This window comes from Lolium rigidum, chromosome 4 (genome assembly GCF_022539505.1).
Source record: "Lolium rigidum isolate FL_2022 chromosome 4, APGP_CSIRO_Lrig_0.1, whole genome shotgun sequence".
Taxonomy (NCBI): Eukaryota; Viridiplantae; Streptophyta; class Magnoliopsida; order Poales; family Poaceae; genus Lolium; species Lolium rigidum.
The window spans coordinates 28,629,566-28,647,703 of record NC_061511.1 but is presented as its reverse complement, the minus strand read 5'-3'; the positions used below and the strand labels follow the sequence as shown (position 1 = coordinate 28,647,703).

General features: G+C 43.5%; 1 protein-coding gene across 1 annotated transcript; it reads right to left on the bottom strand.

Annotated features, from left to right (window-relative positions):
• Positions 1-8,006: 8,006 nt before the first annotated feature.
• On the bottom strand, positions 8,007-16,830 carry LOC124646814 (probable alpha,alpha-trehalose-phosphate synthase [UDP-forming] 2). The gene is made up of 17 exons (XM_047186869.1): positions 16,296-16,830; positions 15,666-15,766; positions 15,196-15,584; positions 13,302-13,416; positions 12,976-13,077; positions 12,603-12,753; positions 11,706-11,794; positions 11,456-11,504; positions 11,196-11,296; positions 10,867-11,054; positions 10,620-10,737; positions 9,783-9,962; positions 9,568-9,690; positions 9,403-9,490; positions 9,186-9,316; positions 8,879-8,986; positions 8,007-8,258 (listed from the first exon to the last, which is right to left on the bottom strand). Exons 1-17 carry the CDS (start codon positions 16,828-16,830, stop codon positions 8,007-8,009), a joined length of 2,820 nt encoding a protein of 939 aa, XP_047042825.1.
• Between the last annotated feature and the right edge of the window lie 1,308 nt (positions 16,831-18,138).

Here is an 18,138-nt window from a genome sequence, read left to right as displayed (position 1 = left end):
AATTTTAGAATGCGAGAAGAAGGGCATCGGCAAGCTCATCATATCCTGGAGGGACGCCATAGACGTAGTTGATCTGAGGATTTACAGCATGCTCTACACGTATGTCATTACCCCCCACGGTAAATTGATTTGCCTGCCTGAGCTAATGCGTGCATGCCCCTGTTTTGTGTGTGCGGCTGCTGTTGGTTCTCTGGTCCAGTAAATTAAGGCAAATCTGATTGTGTTAGTTTTGCTCGGTTGAGATAAGTTGTTTGCCCATGCAGGGGATACAATCAGAAAGTTACCATGGGACGAGTGTAGAGAAGCCAATTCACCATGGGAAAGTCAACAATATATAAAACTGAATGATTATTGCTGCCTATGGATATAAATTCACCATGGAAAGTCAACAATATCATGAAGATTCTGTAGCTGCGGATATAAATTGCTGCCTATGGACGAATATTGGAATGCCATTATACATGATAAGTGCAAATAAGCTATATGAGTTTCCAGTTTTCTTGGACCATTTAATTATATTTGACATGTTTAACTTAAAAAAATTCTGACATAAATCGATCAAAGTAATAATTCTGCATGCGCCGCAATTTTTTTTTTTTTGGAGAGATGCTCCATCGGCAATAATCACTTCTGTATAGGAGAGATGCATGGTCTTATTCTCAGGCCTGCTGAATGGAAGAGAAAGAACTAGGGGAAGGTGCAATTCTTCTCTTTGTTTGGTCATCACCTGTCAATAGTGCTCGGAACCAAATTATGTTTTATGCAGGTGGAGGTCAGTATATAAGCTCATCATGATTATGTTGCTGCTGGAAAGAAACAACTTTGGGAGCACAAATGTGTTGTGGAGGCCGTTCAACGGAGATGCAGAGAAAGCAAGAAATGATTGTGGCATGTCAAAGTTACTTTCTCACAAAGGATTGTTTCGTTCTGAAGTTGCATTGTATTCTCATGTTTATTGTTTTCTTATAAATCTTTTGCCTCTGGATTCAAGGATTGTATTCATTATGAAACCACAATTCAACTTTTCATTTCTTTTTGGCACGATTTTCTTATTTGGTTTCTCATGTGCGGCTTTCGCTTGCATGTGTTGGACCGTGGGAGGACTGTCGTGAGAGATTGCAAAGTCATCATGACTATGATCATCGCTGAATAGAAATCTAGAGGGGAAGGGGACAGGCTGTGGGGGATGCACCACATGGAAATACAAAATATTTTTTTTGAAAGGAATACAGTAGGGAAAGCCCTTACAGTGATTTTGTTTTTAAATAATAAAAACCAAATTCACGTCCCTAGAAACTTGAACTAAAAAATATGAGACTACATAATATTAAATGGTTGCATAGACGTGCATGGCACGTGCACACTTACTAGTGCTAATAAAATTGATGTAAAAAATTCACTTGTGTCAAATAGAAAGTCATACTCTCTCCAATTCATATTACTTTTTGCTAATATAGGTATACCTAGAACTATAATCTATCTAGATACATCCATATTAGGGACGATCATAGAAAATAAGCTAATCTAAAAACTCATAAAAGTCTAGCTCATCTAAAAATATATTTCGAAAAATATATAATTGACATCATTTGAATATGAAATAAGCACTCGACTAATTATTTTATATTAAATAATCTACTCCTCGATGGTTCTTAGATAGTGTCGTACAATGTTTGGGATATTTTCTGCTTCCTCTTCATTTTTATGGTACTTGAGCAACTCTACCAGAAAAATCTTCGTAAGCTCGAAAACATCTTGCACACATATGTAGAAGTAACTTCTAATACCAATTACTATAATCAAAATTAAAGATAAATCCTAGAGGTTCTGTCCAATGCCGTATGCACCCGAGCATAAGTTTTTCTAGCATAGCTCTAAAAATACTAAAACAAACTTAGTCATTACAGTCTTTGTATGCCAGTATTGTGAACACGCGGAGAAAATAGATAGGAAAGTTAAAAAGATATTAAAATGTCACCCATCTAATTGAGGACCAAAATAGAAAAGGATTTAATAGCTTAGGAGGAATTCAAAAAAGATAAGAATTAAAAACTCATATGATTAACAATTCTAGAAAATGTTCAGCGGACGATAAGAAAAACTCGGATGTTTAACAACTCTAGAAATTTTGATAGCAGCTGCCTCCAAATTTACAACGTCGGTGAGAACAAAGAAACAAGCCACCAGTATCAGAATATTAAAATAATTTAGAATGACACAGAGTTATATTCATCTAAGATCTAACAAGGCCAAGCATCTAGTAATGACATCTCTAAGCACCAAGAAAGGAATAGATCAAAAGAGACAAAAGGCAAGATCAAACGCTTTTATATGTACCTTCCTATTGAGTTCTCTTGATCTATTGGGTATGCGAAGGTTGTCGCAAGTATACAACAAGGTGATCGAGTGGATGCTCCGAGCGGTTGACGACGTAGGCATGTTCGAAGGAACCATAGCGTTCCACCTCTCCTCTGTCTATGGTGGAACCGGCGAGGTCACTGCACGCCCATGAGGATCCACCCTGGACCCGTCAAGGTTGTGGACTGGTGGCCAAGATCGTGGTTGCACGCCTGTCGAGTTCCCCATGGAATGAAATCGATCGAATATCCCCCGCCGGCATGGACTTATGGAAGAGAATCACTCAAGGATCAGAGGAAAAATATGTTGCAAGTGCTGCTCATCTATAGAAACCGTGATTATTGTGAGGCCTTGGGGAGGCTCGTGTGCACATTTTGAGGTCGCTATCAGAGGGGCAGCGTACGACCATCAAAAATATTTTTTTCCCGATAATAAAGGCAATATATGCATATCAAGAAAATATGAAATTAAGGCAGGGGCTTTGCCCGCGCGGCGTCCCGCGCGTACGCCCACCTCTACGCCACCACCTTCCTCCATGTTTGTTATTTTTTGCAAACAAAAAAGGATAATACGGAAACATCTTGGAAACAGTACCGCCCAATCGCCCTGATCAATGTTATCTTCAAGATCATATCCAAGGCATACGCCTCTAAGCTTGACCCTATTGCTCACAGAATTATCTCTCCGAACCAGACGTCCTTCATTAAGGGCAGGAACATCCTTGACGACCCTCTTGCCCTTCTGGAGATCATCCACGACATCCGAATGAGGAAGCACAGTGGGGTGCTACTCAAGCTGGACTTCGAAAAGGCATATGACAGGGTGAACTGGGACTTTCTGGGGGAAGTCTTACGATGCAAGGGCTTCGATGCTGGATACATCCACAGGATTCTGCAGCTTGTCTCTGGGGGGCAAACTGCTATCTCTATTAACGGTGAGGTGGGACCGTTCTTTAGGAACAAGAGAGGGGTTCGGCAGGGAGATCCCCTCTCTCCTCTGCTCTTCAACTTTATTGGAGAAGCGCTCTCTGGGATCTTATCGGCCGCGGCGTCGGCAGGACATATTCATGGGTTAGTACCACACATTTTGCCAGGAGGTCTCACACACCTGCAATACGCAGACGATACGCTTATCCTCATCCAGGGTTCGGATGAGGATATCGCGAACCTTAAATTCCTCCTGATGTGCTTCGAGGATATGTCGGGTCTCAAAATCAACTACCACAAGAGCGAAGTGTTTGTTCTGGGTCAGAGGGCCAGCGAAAGAAACACCATCGCAGACAAGTTGAACTGCAAGCTGGGCAACTTTCCTTTTATCTACCTAGGACTGCCTATTTCAGACAGAAAGCTAACTTGCGAGCAGTGGCTGTTCTTGGTTAGGAAGCTTGCTGCTAAAATTGAACCCTGGGTGGGTAAACTTCTGTCCTCCGGGGGGAGGCTCATCCTTTCTAACTCCTGCCTTGATAACCTCCCAATTTTTGCGATGGGCCTTTACCTCTTGCATGATGGGATTCATGCGAGGTTTGACTCCCACAGATCCAGGTTCTTTTGGGAAGGGGCAGGCCCGAAGAGAAAATATCACCTGGTGAATTGGCCTTCCCTGTGCCGTCCTAAGGAGGTGGGAGGCTTGGGCTTGCTCAACACCAAAAAGATGAATCTGGCGCTGCTTCTCAAGTGGATTTGGAGACTCTATAAGGAGGAGGACACGATCTGGGCTCGTATCATCCGCGCTAAGTATGGTGATGTCTCGGACCTGTTCTCGGGCTCAGGCCAAGGTGGATCCCCCTTCTGGAGAAGCCTGCACAAAATCAAACACCTGTTCAAAGTAGGAGCGAAGCATGAGGTCCGTAACGGTGCCCGCACCAACTTCTGGAAGGATTGGTGGCTTGGGAGAGGCCCCATCATGGATTCCTTCCCTTCGCTCTTTGCCATCTGCGATAATCCTGACATCTCGGTGGCAAATGCCCTCCATCAGCAGGTCCTTCAGGTCCGCTTCCGCCGGTCCCTTGATCCGGAGGGTTTGCGCCAGTGGGGGGAGTTGCAAGGGATGCTCGCCCCGGTGCTGCTCAGCCCCGGACAAGACTTGGTCTCCTGGCACCTGGATCAATCGGGTTCATACACAGTCAAATCTATGTACGCCCAGCTTTCTCAGGGTACGACTATTGCCCACGCTAAAGACCTGTGGGAAGCGAAGCTTCCGCTCAAGATCAAGATTTTTTCTTGGCAGTTGGCGCTTGACAAACTCCCGTCAGGACAACAGATTCTCACCAGACACGGCCCTTCCAATGGCCTCTGTGCGCTGTGTGGTGCACCGGAAGATGCTAGCCACATTTTCTTTGCTTGTTCCTTGGCCTCGTTCGCGTGGTCGGTCATGCGCCAGCTGCTAGGGTGCAACTGGTGTCCGGCCAATTTTGCCCAGTTTCATGCCATCCTCTCTGGTTTTTCGGGTTACCCCAGGAGGTTACTGTGGGTGCTTTTCTTAGCCCAGTCTTGGGCCCTGTGGAATGTGCGCAACAAGCTTGCGATTGAAAAGAAACTTATATCTAACCCAGCTGACATTATTTACAAAACCATCTTGTTTTTGCAGCTGTGGAGCATAAAGGCCAAGGCAAGAGAAAAGGAGGGGCTAAGTTGGATGGCACGCGAGCTAAGGGAGCTATACGTGCAACTGAAGCCGCCGGCGCTGTGAACAAGTAGGCGGAAGCTCGGGAGGGGTCCAGGGCGCGTCTTCCCGGCGTGTGTTTATCCGACATGTTATGTACCTTGTGGGCACTTTGTTTCCATCTTGAACTATCTTGGTTGGCTAAGCTGTAATGCCCAGCAGTTTGTAATCCTTAACTTGTTACCGTGTGGCTTTATTAAGTTAAAGTCGGGCCTTGCTGCTTCTCTAAAAAAAACATCTTGGAAATACTCTGGGCGCAAAATACTTGCCTAGTTTGTCTCCTTTACAGGTGTAAATTCTTCTTACCTCTTCCTCCATTGCAAAATTAATTCGCTAAACTTATGGCAAAAATAAAAAAATGTAGACCAGATGGACTGATGGACATTGCACTGGCAGTTATCCGACAAACCATCATGATTAGAAGCCCTACAATTTCCAAAGCCTATAACGTGATGCAAATGCTTTCAAGTAGCTGAGAAAATTGAATGTGCAAGAAGGTTAACAATGAGAAGCCCAGCAGTAGCAAAGAAAATTACCTGATGCAAAGAATATAACAATTACAACAAATCCAGAAAAAATATTGAAACGATACAGATGACAACCCCTAAGACTGAAAACTTAAGGCTTATCGCGAAGATATGCCACAGCACATTGTGTGCCTCGAATACTCACACATGATTTCTATTTCGCTTAGCCATCCGTGAAGTACATGTGAGAGTCTGATTTAATTAGGTAGAGGTGGCAGTACCGAATTTGCCAGTAGCTCGTTGAACTCATTGATGATCTAATGGCGTTTGGCATCGATCAGCGACGAACTCCTACATCGTTGCCATTCCGGCAACGAAGCCCCTCATGGCCTCTCCCTCACGCATGATGGCCCGGGCCCCGGACCATGGTCGCGACGTAATTGCGGTCGAAGGGCACGTTCTCCTCGTCCCTCATCACCTGCAGCCCCATTTCCTTTGCTTCCATTTCCCGCGAGTTGGGACACTGATCCTCGGCGGCACCACTCAGGTGAAGCCGTCGCACGCCCTCCGTCCTCGTCCTCCCCATCCCTCGCCAGTTGCAGCACCATCTCCTTCACCTCCATTTGCCATTTGTTGGGGCACCTCAACGACGCCCTAAGGGGTTTCGTCGCTGCACGTCCTCCGTCCTCCATCCTCCTCGTCCATCGCTACCTGCGGACCCATGTCCTTAGCCTCCACAGATGCCCGCTATAGTCCTTCTGCAAGCACGCTGCCACGAATCCCCGGGTTCGGTAGCATCAACATTTTTGCCGAAGCAGATGATGCACATGAGCGCCGCCCAGGTCGGCTTATGCCTGCGCGGAGCAGCGGGTAGTGCCCCATGAGAAGCTCCACGATGGTCACCCCCAGACCCCCGCACGTTGACAGCGCATGGGTCGGTGTTGTGGCGGCACTCCGAATCACTCGAACCGCTCGGGGCTCATGTATGCCGTCGTTCCATCGTACTCGTCACCAACCCTGGTGAGCAGCTTGGCGATTCCAAAGTCAACGATCTTGACCTCGCCGGCATGCCGACGGGAAGGTTGGCTGGCTTGACGTCGCGATGGAAGACGCGTCGGGCGTGGAGGTACGCGAGGCCGGACAGCTCCTGCGACGCCACGTCTGCGAGCGTCGCCTCCGGGAACGCCCCCCACGTCGAGCCATGACGGAGTCAGCGAGCCGCCGTCAGCCAGCTTGAGTAGGAGCGTGACGTCGCCGGAGGCAGCGGCCGAGAGGACGGAGTGGCAGCGTAAGGCATAGGGGGAGTCGGGGAAATAAGCAAGATTGTCGGCGAGAGGTGTTTGAGAATGGAAGACATAACACCAACCATCACCGATCGTGATTGCTTTCCATGTTATTTGCCTGTGCTGATTATAAAGACATCCTTATTTTTGGTACATAATTACATCTCGTGATTCAATTGTTATTTGCTTTCCATGTTTTTGATATGCACGGGAAGGGAAAGGCAACAAATGGGCCAGCGGTTATGATTATTTCAATGTTTAATGGGAGTTTTTGAGGATGATTTGACGGCTGAGATTTCTCCAATGTTTGATGTTAAAGTGATACACCATCCCCAACTTCAATATAATAGTAAAGATTTGATATTGTACACATTGATTTGAGAGCCGTACAAGATCTATATTTTTAATCACTCGGTGGTCAGATCATATACATACTAACACAATGGTACAAATCTTTTCTTCAGCTGTAATGTGGTGAATGTGAGCAAATAAACCAAATAGCGGCTGCAGCATCACAACATATTTTCGATAAAGAGCAACATGGACAAGATCGTAACACATTGTTCAGTTGTTCAACTTGTAAAACAAGAAGGAAAGGTTAATCTGCTACAAACTAAACTCCACTTCCAGTGACTTTTCTTCGGCTGTAATGTGGTGAACGTGAGCAAATAAGCCAAATAGTGACTGCAGAATCACAACATATTTTCGATAAAGAGCAGAAGCACCACATGGACATGGTCATAACACATTGTTCAGTTGTTCAACTTGTAAAACAAAAAAAGGAAAGGTTAATCTGCTCCAAACTAAACTCCACTCCCTGCATACCAACTTGACAGGCCAGACATAAAGGACAGAAGAACATGCCTAAATTGATATTGATGCAAAGATGCATAGACAAATGGGCTTGCAAAGATGCACCCACATGTGTGGTTTTCACTGAATTTGCAAGACAGAAACATGCCAACAAGAGTGGACAGTTAATTAACAAAGCACCATAGAAAGAAATTTTTGATTTGAATAAAACCTACAAAAGAATTATAACTTCGGTAACAGCAATTTAATGGTTTTACAGCATCACGTGCATCGACAAAAACTTGTGCGGTTGTAAATCAGCCGCGAAGTGATGAATATTTTCCAACCTCTTCAACTATATGTACAGTTTTTCCTATTCTGTTTTTGCTTAGCCTAGGATTTTGCACATGTATACGTATTTGAAAGGGGCGCCTCACTGGCCACTCTACAACTGCGAGTCATCATCGTCTACTATGTCCAGGGAAGCCTCAGTATTTGCAAGACCACGGAGCAAGGTGACAACATCACTCGTTCCCTCAAGCTTGTACTTTGCTCGAGAGCATTCCCTGCCAACAGTACACGAGAAGTAGTTCTCAGCCTTGAGGCCGTCGAACATGATGCGCGTGCAATCTTCTTGCCCCGCCTTTGCCTTCGATTCACGTTGAATAAAGTAGGGTAGGGTATAGACGTCTTCATCCTGAAAAGTGTTGCAATACCATTCAACAATTACTTCATAGGCTAATGTGCTAGACCATACAATCTAAGCTTCATATAAAATGCATAAAATCCTAAACTGCTGATCATATATTTCTCGACTTAGGAACATGCCAAACATGTGAAAGAAAATGCATATACATGACGACATCGTTGGAAGTTGATTTCACCTCTAACAATTACATTTTCTAACTATGAATATCCACAATAGTGGTCTCTATGAATATTGAATGCATCACTGGACCTTTGGGTATATTATTGTGACGTGACAATTTTGATTTTATGTTGTTCTGGAAGGATCTGAACTTCCATATATATAACAGAAAGGGAGAAACAGTTTTTTCATCAAGTTGAACCTTTGTCCTCTCTGTTTCAAAAATATTGTGTCTGTTTTCTCATTATCTACTGGGTGATCTCTTCTTTGATGCAGTACATAGAAGAAAAATACGGTGAAAATGATATAATAGGTTTCATGCCTTATAATTTTTTTAAGGACTCCCTTGACCCCAAACATCATTATTCATATTAACTGTTTGTCCTGTCTCGTTTTGTTCAACTAAAGTAACATAAATAACAACACAGTGGAGAAAATTCAGTAATTACCTTTGCAAGGAAGTGACCTAAGCACAAGACAAAGTCGATTGGAGTGGTTATGTTTTTTGACTTTCTTCTGCGACCTAACTCTTTAATGATTTCATTAACAGCATTACCCTGGACAAAAAGATGAATCAGTTTATAGAACGCAGGCACGCAGCCAACAACCAATATGTTCCATCTTCTTTTTAAGTAAAGGATGGATCAGTTCAAAAAATATAGCTAACAACCATTATGTTCCACCTTTCTATCTTATTTTGCTTGCATAACCACTGAAACATTTCTGTATCGATTACAGAACTATAAAAGAGCTGACCTTGGTGACTCCCACAGGGCGCACCTCAATTGAGCGTCTGCCTTGAACAATATCAGCACTTCGATTTGATGATGAATACGACCCCAAGTGTTGTAACATATCCTTTGCCTGGTTTCTTCCAAAATCATCATCTGCGGAACATTTGCATGAAACATAGAAACATAAACCTTTTGGTTTGTGTCGATACTGGTACCATGAATGTAAGTTGAATATTTACCTGAGTATTTATAGTTCCATACAAATGATTTTCCACGCTGTTCTAGGTAAGAATTTGGGGTTCTTCTAGTGAAGTATTCCATAACTTTCTGGAAAATATTAGCATAAGTCAGAAGAGTAAACACGAAATTGCAACAACAGAACACAGTTCACCGTGTACACACACCTTTACACTGTCAGAGCAACCAATTTCAAGATCTTCAGTTGCTGTGGCCATCCATTCTTCAGTGGTTCGCCGTAAAAACATCCCGTTCTCTGCCGCCAACCACATTTTGAACTCTCCGAAGTTCTACATGCAGGAAATGGTTATGTGATTTTCAGCCAGAGATTTGGCTATATATAAATAATGCAAGCAGAAAATGAGAATCATTAAGAGATTACTTCATCGAGAATAATGCTGCCATAACCACTGACAACAATTACAGTCGTATCCTCATCGTCACAAAGGGTTTTCAGAGGTCCCTTAAACTCAGGGTTCAACTTCAGTTTCATGCTTGCGGTTTGGTCAGAAGCCCCTATCTCAAAGGATTGGACCTGTTCAGTCAACGTTTCATGAAAAGCCTGTATAGAAACACAGTTGTTAGCTGCTCTGTGGAGTAAATGTTCCACCAAAGTGCACCAAAAGTTATTAGATGACAGAACACACATAAATCATAATGTGAGGAAAATCATCACAAAAGTGAGAAGGCATCTAAGATCAGTTACATCTTCCTCCTTTATCCACAAGGAAGATATCACTACACGATTTGTAAGATTTTATTTCCTGAAGGAAATTGTATTGTGATTATGTGAATCTAGTTTGACATATTATAACATTTCTTATTGAAATGAAAGAAAATGAGGATGTCCAGCCAAAACAATCTATAAAACTCGGAAGACTTTATTTGCAGTGAGTTGCCCACTATTATCTTGAATAATGTCTAAAAGTGGGGCTTCAGCTTAAGTTTGAACCCAAAAATTAAGTAGGTTGGCTCGCCATGTCTTGATTTTATTCAATAATAACCCCAAGTTGCAAAACCACAAGTTCATTTAAGAGTGAGCGTCAAATACACCAGATGCAAACACAGCTGTACTCTACCTAAATAAGGCATAATGTAATCATCCAATTATTAGTGTTAATTAAAGATGATGGTTTCGTCAGTATCAGAAAATTTTCTGAAAAAACAATGGCGTAAGCAGCAATTTATAATGAGTTACAGAGAAATTCTGCAATCTTACCAATATGAGCAAACGACTTCTGGATTGTGCGTATCGTGAAGTTGTTTCTTCAATTGGGAGCACAACAATAGGTTGTTTTGTATGTACTGGAGCTTTAGTAGCTGTTTTATGTAGCTCGCTGCAGGAAAAGAAATATTATGACTGTTAGATCCCAATATTAGTAACAAAAAATTGTGTATCGTCAAGAAGAAATCCAGTCAGCTGATAAATACTAGTCTTCGAAACTAAATTGGCATGAGCCCCTCACCGGACATAGTCTTCAGCCCAGTTTTGTGCACTGTATGCTGAAACAAGTTTATAATTATGCCTATGCCGTTCCTCTCTATCATGAGCTGGCATAGCCAAAGCAGCTTTTATGGAGTTTGCAACCTCTGCAGTATCCCACGGGTTTACAATAATAGCACCAGCCCCAAGAGACTGTGCTGCTCCAGCAAACTGAAAATAGGATAACAGCAAGGCATGTACCATTGAATACATTTAACAAGAAATGGGGAAATATATAACATGCAAATGTAAACTAACCACATCAGTACCAGGAGGTACCTACAAATATTAGGCAGATTGAAATCTGCTTACCTCGCTCAATATCAGAACACCTTTATTTGATTCTTGACAGGCAACAAATTCATAGCTTACAAGGTTCATACCATCTCTCAATGATGTTACCAGAGCCACATCTGAGCAACACCAAGTAAAAAAAATAAAACATGCTCAGTTACTCACTAGTAGTAGAACATAATAATAAGTGAAAGCACATGTGACAGATTTGAGAAAATAATGACAACAAAGCTGTTGAAGGTTATGCATTTAATTTTGAAAAGGGTTGGGAGAATCACCAGTGACTGCATAAAGAGCGCACAGTTGAGGAAAATCAACAGTTTGGTCCTGTAAGATAAAAACATCCAAAAAAAAATTACTTGTATTTCTCTCTCAAACCGCAATACACAAAATGCTCAAAATTAACATATTTATTGTAGTAGTGGTGATTCAGATGTATTTTGACACAACCATGCATTAGTACTAGTCTAGACTGGTCCCAAATAAAGCAAATATTAAGTTTGTGCATGTAGGGGGAGGGGGACAAACCAGATGGTGAATAGGAGTGGTTCTAATCGTTCCAAATCGACCATTTACACGTGCAACCAATTCGTGCACTTGACTTGCTAGCCTTCGATCTATTCATGGAGTAAATAAAACATTAACAAAGGTGAAACAATCATTAAAACGTAGAAACGATACCTTGTAATAATCTCCTGAAGGTTAATTGTTACACCTAAGAACTACTCCCTCTGGTCGTGTTTAATCGACGCAGACATAGTAAATACATAAGCTGTTCTCTATTCACACTTCGCGTCAATTTTATCTGACCGGAGGGAGTACCTATAGAGACCATCATATCCCTCCAGTGCCTTATATTTTTTGAAACACCAAGGTGGTGTAATTTCACTAAACAATAGTCAATGACCACAATCTCCAGTTGTGGATGCAAAATTCCAGAATATCCGACTATCCAAGCGGTATTAGACTATTCGTCTAAAAATAAGAGAACAGAAATATTTCCATAAGTAGGAAATGAAGTTATAATGCATATCAGACTACTATCTTGAGAATTGAGATTCTTAATCGAAGCAATATTATTTTTATATAATTACCTGTTACTGAATTATAAATATCTCCAATGATTTCTATAAACAATTCTTCCTAAGATTCTAAGAAACCCAATCTTGCAGAAGTTTCTGTTTCGGACATGACACTTCAAGAATTACCAGATCTTGTATTTCATCCGCAAGAAGTGTCAGCAACAAATGTTTGGAGTTACATTACTTCAGTTACTACAAGCTAGATTATTTCTGGAAGCATAACAACACACTGTACCGAGAACAATCGTAAACTCAATCAAGTGAACATTCTGCATGCCAATCATATGAGTTATTTGTGCAAGAGACACCAAAAAATTGTAAACACCAATGAAATGGATCTTACATTCAGGTACGTCACTTCTGGTAGGCACTGCAATCTGCAGTAGAACCACCTTCTCATTCATACCAGTGTTTTCCTCAAGATATTTCTCAAAGGCCAGCACCTTTTGCAGTAATCCTTTAATCATGTCAAAACGGTCAACACCAAGCATTACCTGTCACATTAGCAAGCAACAACCAATCAAAATAAAGGAAATTGTTGATTATCAAGAAGTGTACATGATTCACCAAACAAATTCAAAGAGATAAGGGAAATGTGCTAAATGAACTGAGGTGATACACACACGTTTTGTTGCATTGCAGTGGACTTTTTTACAGATTGTGTTACACAGAGCCTCAAAAACAATAACTTAGAAGTATATGACTTATCTTTGTACCTGTCGACCAGCAAAAATGCTTTTGAAATCAGCTATTTTTGCTTTGACTTCTGGAAGCTCCAAAGTCTCTTTGAATTTACTAGAGTCAATCCCGATTGGAAACTGGGTATTTAAGCAAAGTGAGTATCAAATAATCATTTTCTTGCATGTGCAAACAGATAATTTCAAATGTTCTGAATGTTGATGAGGTTTAGATATCATGATGAAAAAGGTAGTAAGCTTTGAGTGTGAGAGTAGAAAATCAAAATCATTTAATATTGATATTGGAAATCATTTTGAAAGTTTCAGATAAGATACAAATATAAATTAGAAGTTCTCATACATACAGCTTCAACCTTCACAATCCTCCCTTCGACCTCAACACCTTCTAGGTAACTCTCAAGTCCAAGAAGGCTGGTGCAAGCACTCACAAAGTGCCTTGCATAATCATACGTATGAAAACTGAAAAAAAAAGGAATCATCTACGTTATGACCAGCTCAATATTCAAACTGGAAAAGAACATAAGAGACAATATCAACTGGAGGAAAAAAATAATTTAATGCGGACCAATGCACACCTATTGATTCTAAACCACTGCTACATTTAAAAACATGCATTTTTGTAATGGGGGGGCTTATGTGCAAAACGTGGTTATAAGGACGTGTGCTCTCCCAGGTGGAGAGACACGGAGAAATTCCCCAAAAGATTATATTGTATCGGCACTATGGTTTAAATCCTAGCCCACCCTTAGCCATCACCGTTTATATTCATGGTAGCTGTGTTGCATTCATGCCCCTCCCTTGGCTCCCTGCATCATCCTAGAAGCGAAAAATAACAACCCCATTCTTGGGAGGGCATCAACTGCCGGCTTGATGGCAGGAGTAGGAACTCCACTGCCATGTGGCTGGATTTATGTGGAAGCTGGGCTACTAGGAAGGAGCTGATGGTTCCCCAGAACCCAGACAGCACAGGCTGTGTTTCCTCTGCTGCCTTGGGTCGTTATGTATTTGGGCTAATCCAGTGCTGTTCTTGTGGGTGCTGAACTGCTGATGTGCACGCAATCCTTTATGTGAAGACTATGCTAGTGGAGGGAGTGTTGGATGTTGCCAGATTTGAGTTGTAAAGACTTGTCGCAGTTGTAGCAGATACACATGCTTTATGATATGTGCAGCAACGCTCTATTAGAACAGATGGGTACAAAGAAGATGGAGGAAATAAAGAAAGCAAGTGGAAAAACTGCCACTGAGGCAAGCAGCACAGAAGAAGCAGAGTGCTGAGACAGCTGTCCTCATTGGTCACTTAGGGAGAATTGAGGAGCCTACTGCAGGCATGGAAGTATCAGAACTGAAACTGTAGCCAATGCCAAATGAGGTGAAGCTAGAGGGGGGAAAAATTGCCTGAGTTGCTCTAGGATGGCCAGACTAATCCTAGGGACAAAAGGAGAGGAGCACTACTTGCGGATACATGTACTGAACCTGCAAAGAAGAATGGCATAGAATGGAGGATGTGGAACCCCACTAATTCAGGGATAGCGGCATGGTTGATGACCTCTGTTTCTCCAGCTACTGCCAGGATAGTGAATGCAGCGGTGATATGGAAAACATTGAGAATATGTACTTTCGGGAAGGCAATATGATGATAATGGAAAATGTTCATAGCAAGGTAGATGCACTAAAAGAGGGATGAAAACTGTCCAGGAGTATGTCAGCCAGCTGCACTTACTATGACCCATTGATCTGGTGGAGTTGAAATAAGATAGGCATGTCAGCAACACAGGATGGTTACATATTTTGTAAAAGGCCTGAGTTCAAAACTTGAGAACAAGAGAGCTGCTACTGTGCCACCACAGAACCTGCCTACAGTGGAGGATGAAATTTAAGACTCAAGTGGAGATCTGGGTGCGAGCGATAGACAGAAACAACCTTGCAAGATCAGCATATGTTTCTGACAACAGGGATTGCTACAACTGGGCAGAGAACACGTCTGAAATTGGCGCATTGGTATGGGAGGAACTCTGCCTAGTCACCATTGCGGAAACAGTGGGGAAAGTAGCAGAAAAGAAATCCAACATAAAGCATCACAATTCAGAACATCTCGTTGGCTTTAACATAAGCCAAAACTCAAGCTAGGGCTCTTGCATCTACTTATGTAAACAAACCCTCGTATATAATAGATAGTTGATTCAGGAGCCTCCAAACATGTGACATGAAAAGACAAGTTTCAGAGGAGGAAGAACTCACCCGACCAAGTCAGACTTCAGCACTGCCTTCAACAGGTCGATGCGGTTCGGTAGTGCTCGATAAATTTCAGATGAGGGGAACGGCGTGTGAAGGAACCATCCCACCTTCATGTTGATGTCATGCTTCTTCAATAGCGAGGGGAGGAGCATCAAGTGATAGTCATGGCACCATACGATGTCTCCTTTCTGATAGATTTGGCACACCACATCCGCGAACATCTGGTTAGCTTTCTCATAAGCTTTGAGCTGTGACTTGTAGTCTTTTGTCTTGTTGAACCTGTAATCCTGTGGCAGCCCAATGTAATGAAATAGTGGCCACAGAATATTATTACAGTACCCGCTGTAGTATTGGTCCACCAGCTCTTGATCCATGAAGACAGGAAAGCACCTCTGCCACAGTGAGATGAGAACCACGTGAGAATTTACACATAAAAAGATGTTAATGACAATAATGTGCCAGATTTAACCAACCATGGTCGAGGTGAGTTTATCCATGACGATTGTTTGCTCCTCCTTGTCGGGGATGGATACACCAGGCCAGCCGACCCATTTCATTTTCACCCCGGTCACACCTGTGGCATCATAATTCAGAACATCACCTCCAGGACAAAATTGGGTCAGAGAGGAATATAACTGAACACAAATTTGCCAAGGTATGCATTAGAATTGACTGAAGATGGTGGCCTCTGTTTTTTTCTAAATGCAAACAGGCAAAACACCTATGGAGAATGGCAGGCTAGACGAAACTAGATTGGTTTTACTACAGTGTCCAAGGCCTACGGATGTTATCACTCATCTGTATCTGTACCAGCTTGAAATAGATGAAGTGCATAAAGGCATGTAGGTTCCTCTGGCTGTGGTGTCACGAACGAAGCAGAAGCAAATGCCATAGACCAAAGCAAATCTATCGCCCAAGTAGCCTACCTAGTGCAAGTTCACAGCCACGCAAGAATTTCATGAACACTTCCTGACTTGGTATCTGAAACTGTTGCCAGTAATTTACGTGGGCAGTCTAGTTAACCGAAAGTATGTGCTCCGTTGTCATACATCGCATCATGTTGCCAGCAAAAGATGCGGGGAGTCCTCGATCAGGGATTATACCTCGTAGAGCGCTGACGAGGCCACCCGAACTGTCAGCGTAGTCCCAGCCGTCTTCGAGGCGCTTCACCGTCACGGGAAGACGATTTGCGACGATGAGGATCCGACCCTCCGGTCCTAGAAGTTCGGATAGACAGCTGGCTGGGGCAGACGCCGCGGATTCGAGCGGGCGTTGGAGCGCGGTGTCCGGCGCTGCGCCTGCGCCGCTGGGGTCGGTGGTGCCGTCGCCGCGAACCGGGGCGCTCGGGACGAGGCCCGAGGCGGGCTCCTCGAGGTCCTCGTCCTCGCGCTCCGCCGAGTCGGCGTCCGCTGCTGCCGTGGAGGAGGAAGCGGAGGAGGCGGAGGAGGGCAGATAGGGCGCGATGCTGCTCCCCCGCAGTATCCGCTCCAGCAGGAACTTGGTCGTCGCTGCGTCGTCGCCGTAGAGCGGGAAGGGGTCGGTGGGAACGGCGCCATGCCCTCCGCGGTCCCGGAGGAGGCAGCGGCGGTGCGCGGCGCTCGGTCCGCCCACCTCCAGCGGCGGCGCGGCGTGCAGCATTGCGCCGAGCACCTCGCGGGCGACGGCGAGCAGCGGGAGGGAGAGGGAGAGGGGGGAATTGGTGCGTGGTTGTTGTGGGGCCCTTGTGGCCGTTGCGGTTCGGTCGATCGGGTCTTTCTAGAAGATACGGAACGGGATTCGACGGCGCGCTGTATCCGAGACGTCATCGTGGGCCCGGGTCGTCAGCGACAGTGGGAAGGTCGGTTACTGAACTCGTCGTGTGAAGCCAATTCGTTCGTGATCAAACAACTTTTTGTGGCGGACTGTTTTGGTTTTGTGAGTTTTTACGTTCTTCAGCATCCGTTATGAAATGCATGTTTTTGTGTGACTGCGTGTTTTGTGCAACAAATTTTTGCTGTGGCATGCACGAAAAAAATACTAGTCCCTCTAATCCATAATATTTGTCGTGGAATCGCATGTATCACATTTTAGAACCTCAATTCACGCGTTTCAGGGATAAGTATTATGAACTGGAGGGATAATCCATTTTAACTAATAAGACGACGAAATTTGATCGAAAAAATGAAACAGTAAAATCTTGATTATAGTATATGTAACTATCACTAGTAGGAAAACCATTATAGGTAGAAACAACAACTGTGACGCACGAAACTGTCCATGCGCCACAAAATTATTTCTGTGGCGCACCAACATTCATGCGCCACAAAAATTTGACTGTTTCTGTGGCGCACCGTCAGCTCCATGCGCCACGGAATGTCGACTTTCTGTGGCGCACTGTGGCCGGTACGCCACAAAATTTCTATGGGGCCCACGCGGGGTCCAGCACTGCACATGGTCGAAGAGAATACTGTGGCGCATGGTGGCATGTGCGCCACAGAAGTTCAAAATTCTGTGGCGCATGGTGGCATGTGCGCCACAGAAGTTCATATTTCTGTGGCGCATGGTGGCATGTTCGCCACAGAAGTTCATATTTCTGTGGCGCACCAAAAATATCCGCCACAGAATTCTGAAGGATTTTTTCTTCCCACGCAACTCCACACCCCCCTCCCCCCGTGGATCGCCTTTTTTAGCACTGTAAAATAAGAAATAAATAGATAGAAATTTCGAAAAATAAAATCCTTCGAGATTTCCATATAATATGTCATCTAGCATCACTGAAAAATAACAAACATGAATTTCGATTTTTTTGCAAAATTACGTTGGAAAATCATCAAACTGGTTTTCTGGTCGCATACGAACTCGAAAAAAACGCACAATATATCAAAATGATCCCACGAAAATTCTACATCCGAATTCACCCGGGCTTGCACGGTTGGACAATTTTTAGAATCACCAAATTCGAAAAGA

Bases quoted from the DNA above. Each gene is read 5' to 3' on its own strand.
- LOC124646814 (XM_047186869.1), bottom strand. From the start codon at position 16,830: ATGCTGCACGCCGCGCCGCCGCTGGAGGTGGGCGGACCGAGCGCCGCG. The intron at 15,585-15,665 runs GTTGGTTAAATC...TCACTGTGGCAG, and splicing joins ATAAACTCACCTCGACCATG to AGGTGCTTTCCTGTCTTCAT. The intron at 9,317-9,402 runs GTAAATATTCAA...AATGTTCCGCAG, and splicing joins ATGGAACTATAAATACTCAG to ATGATGATTTTGGAAGAAAC.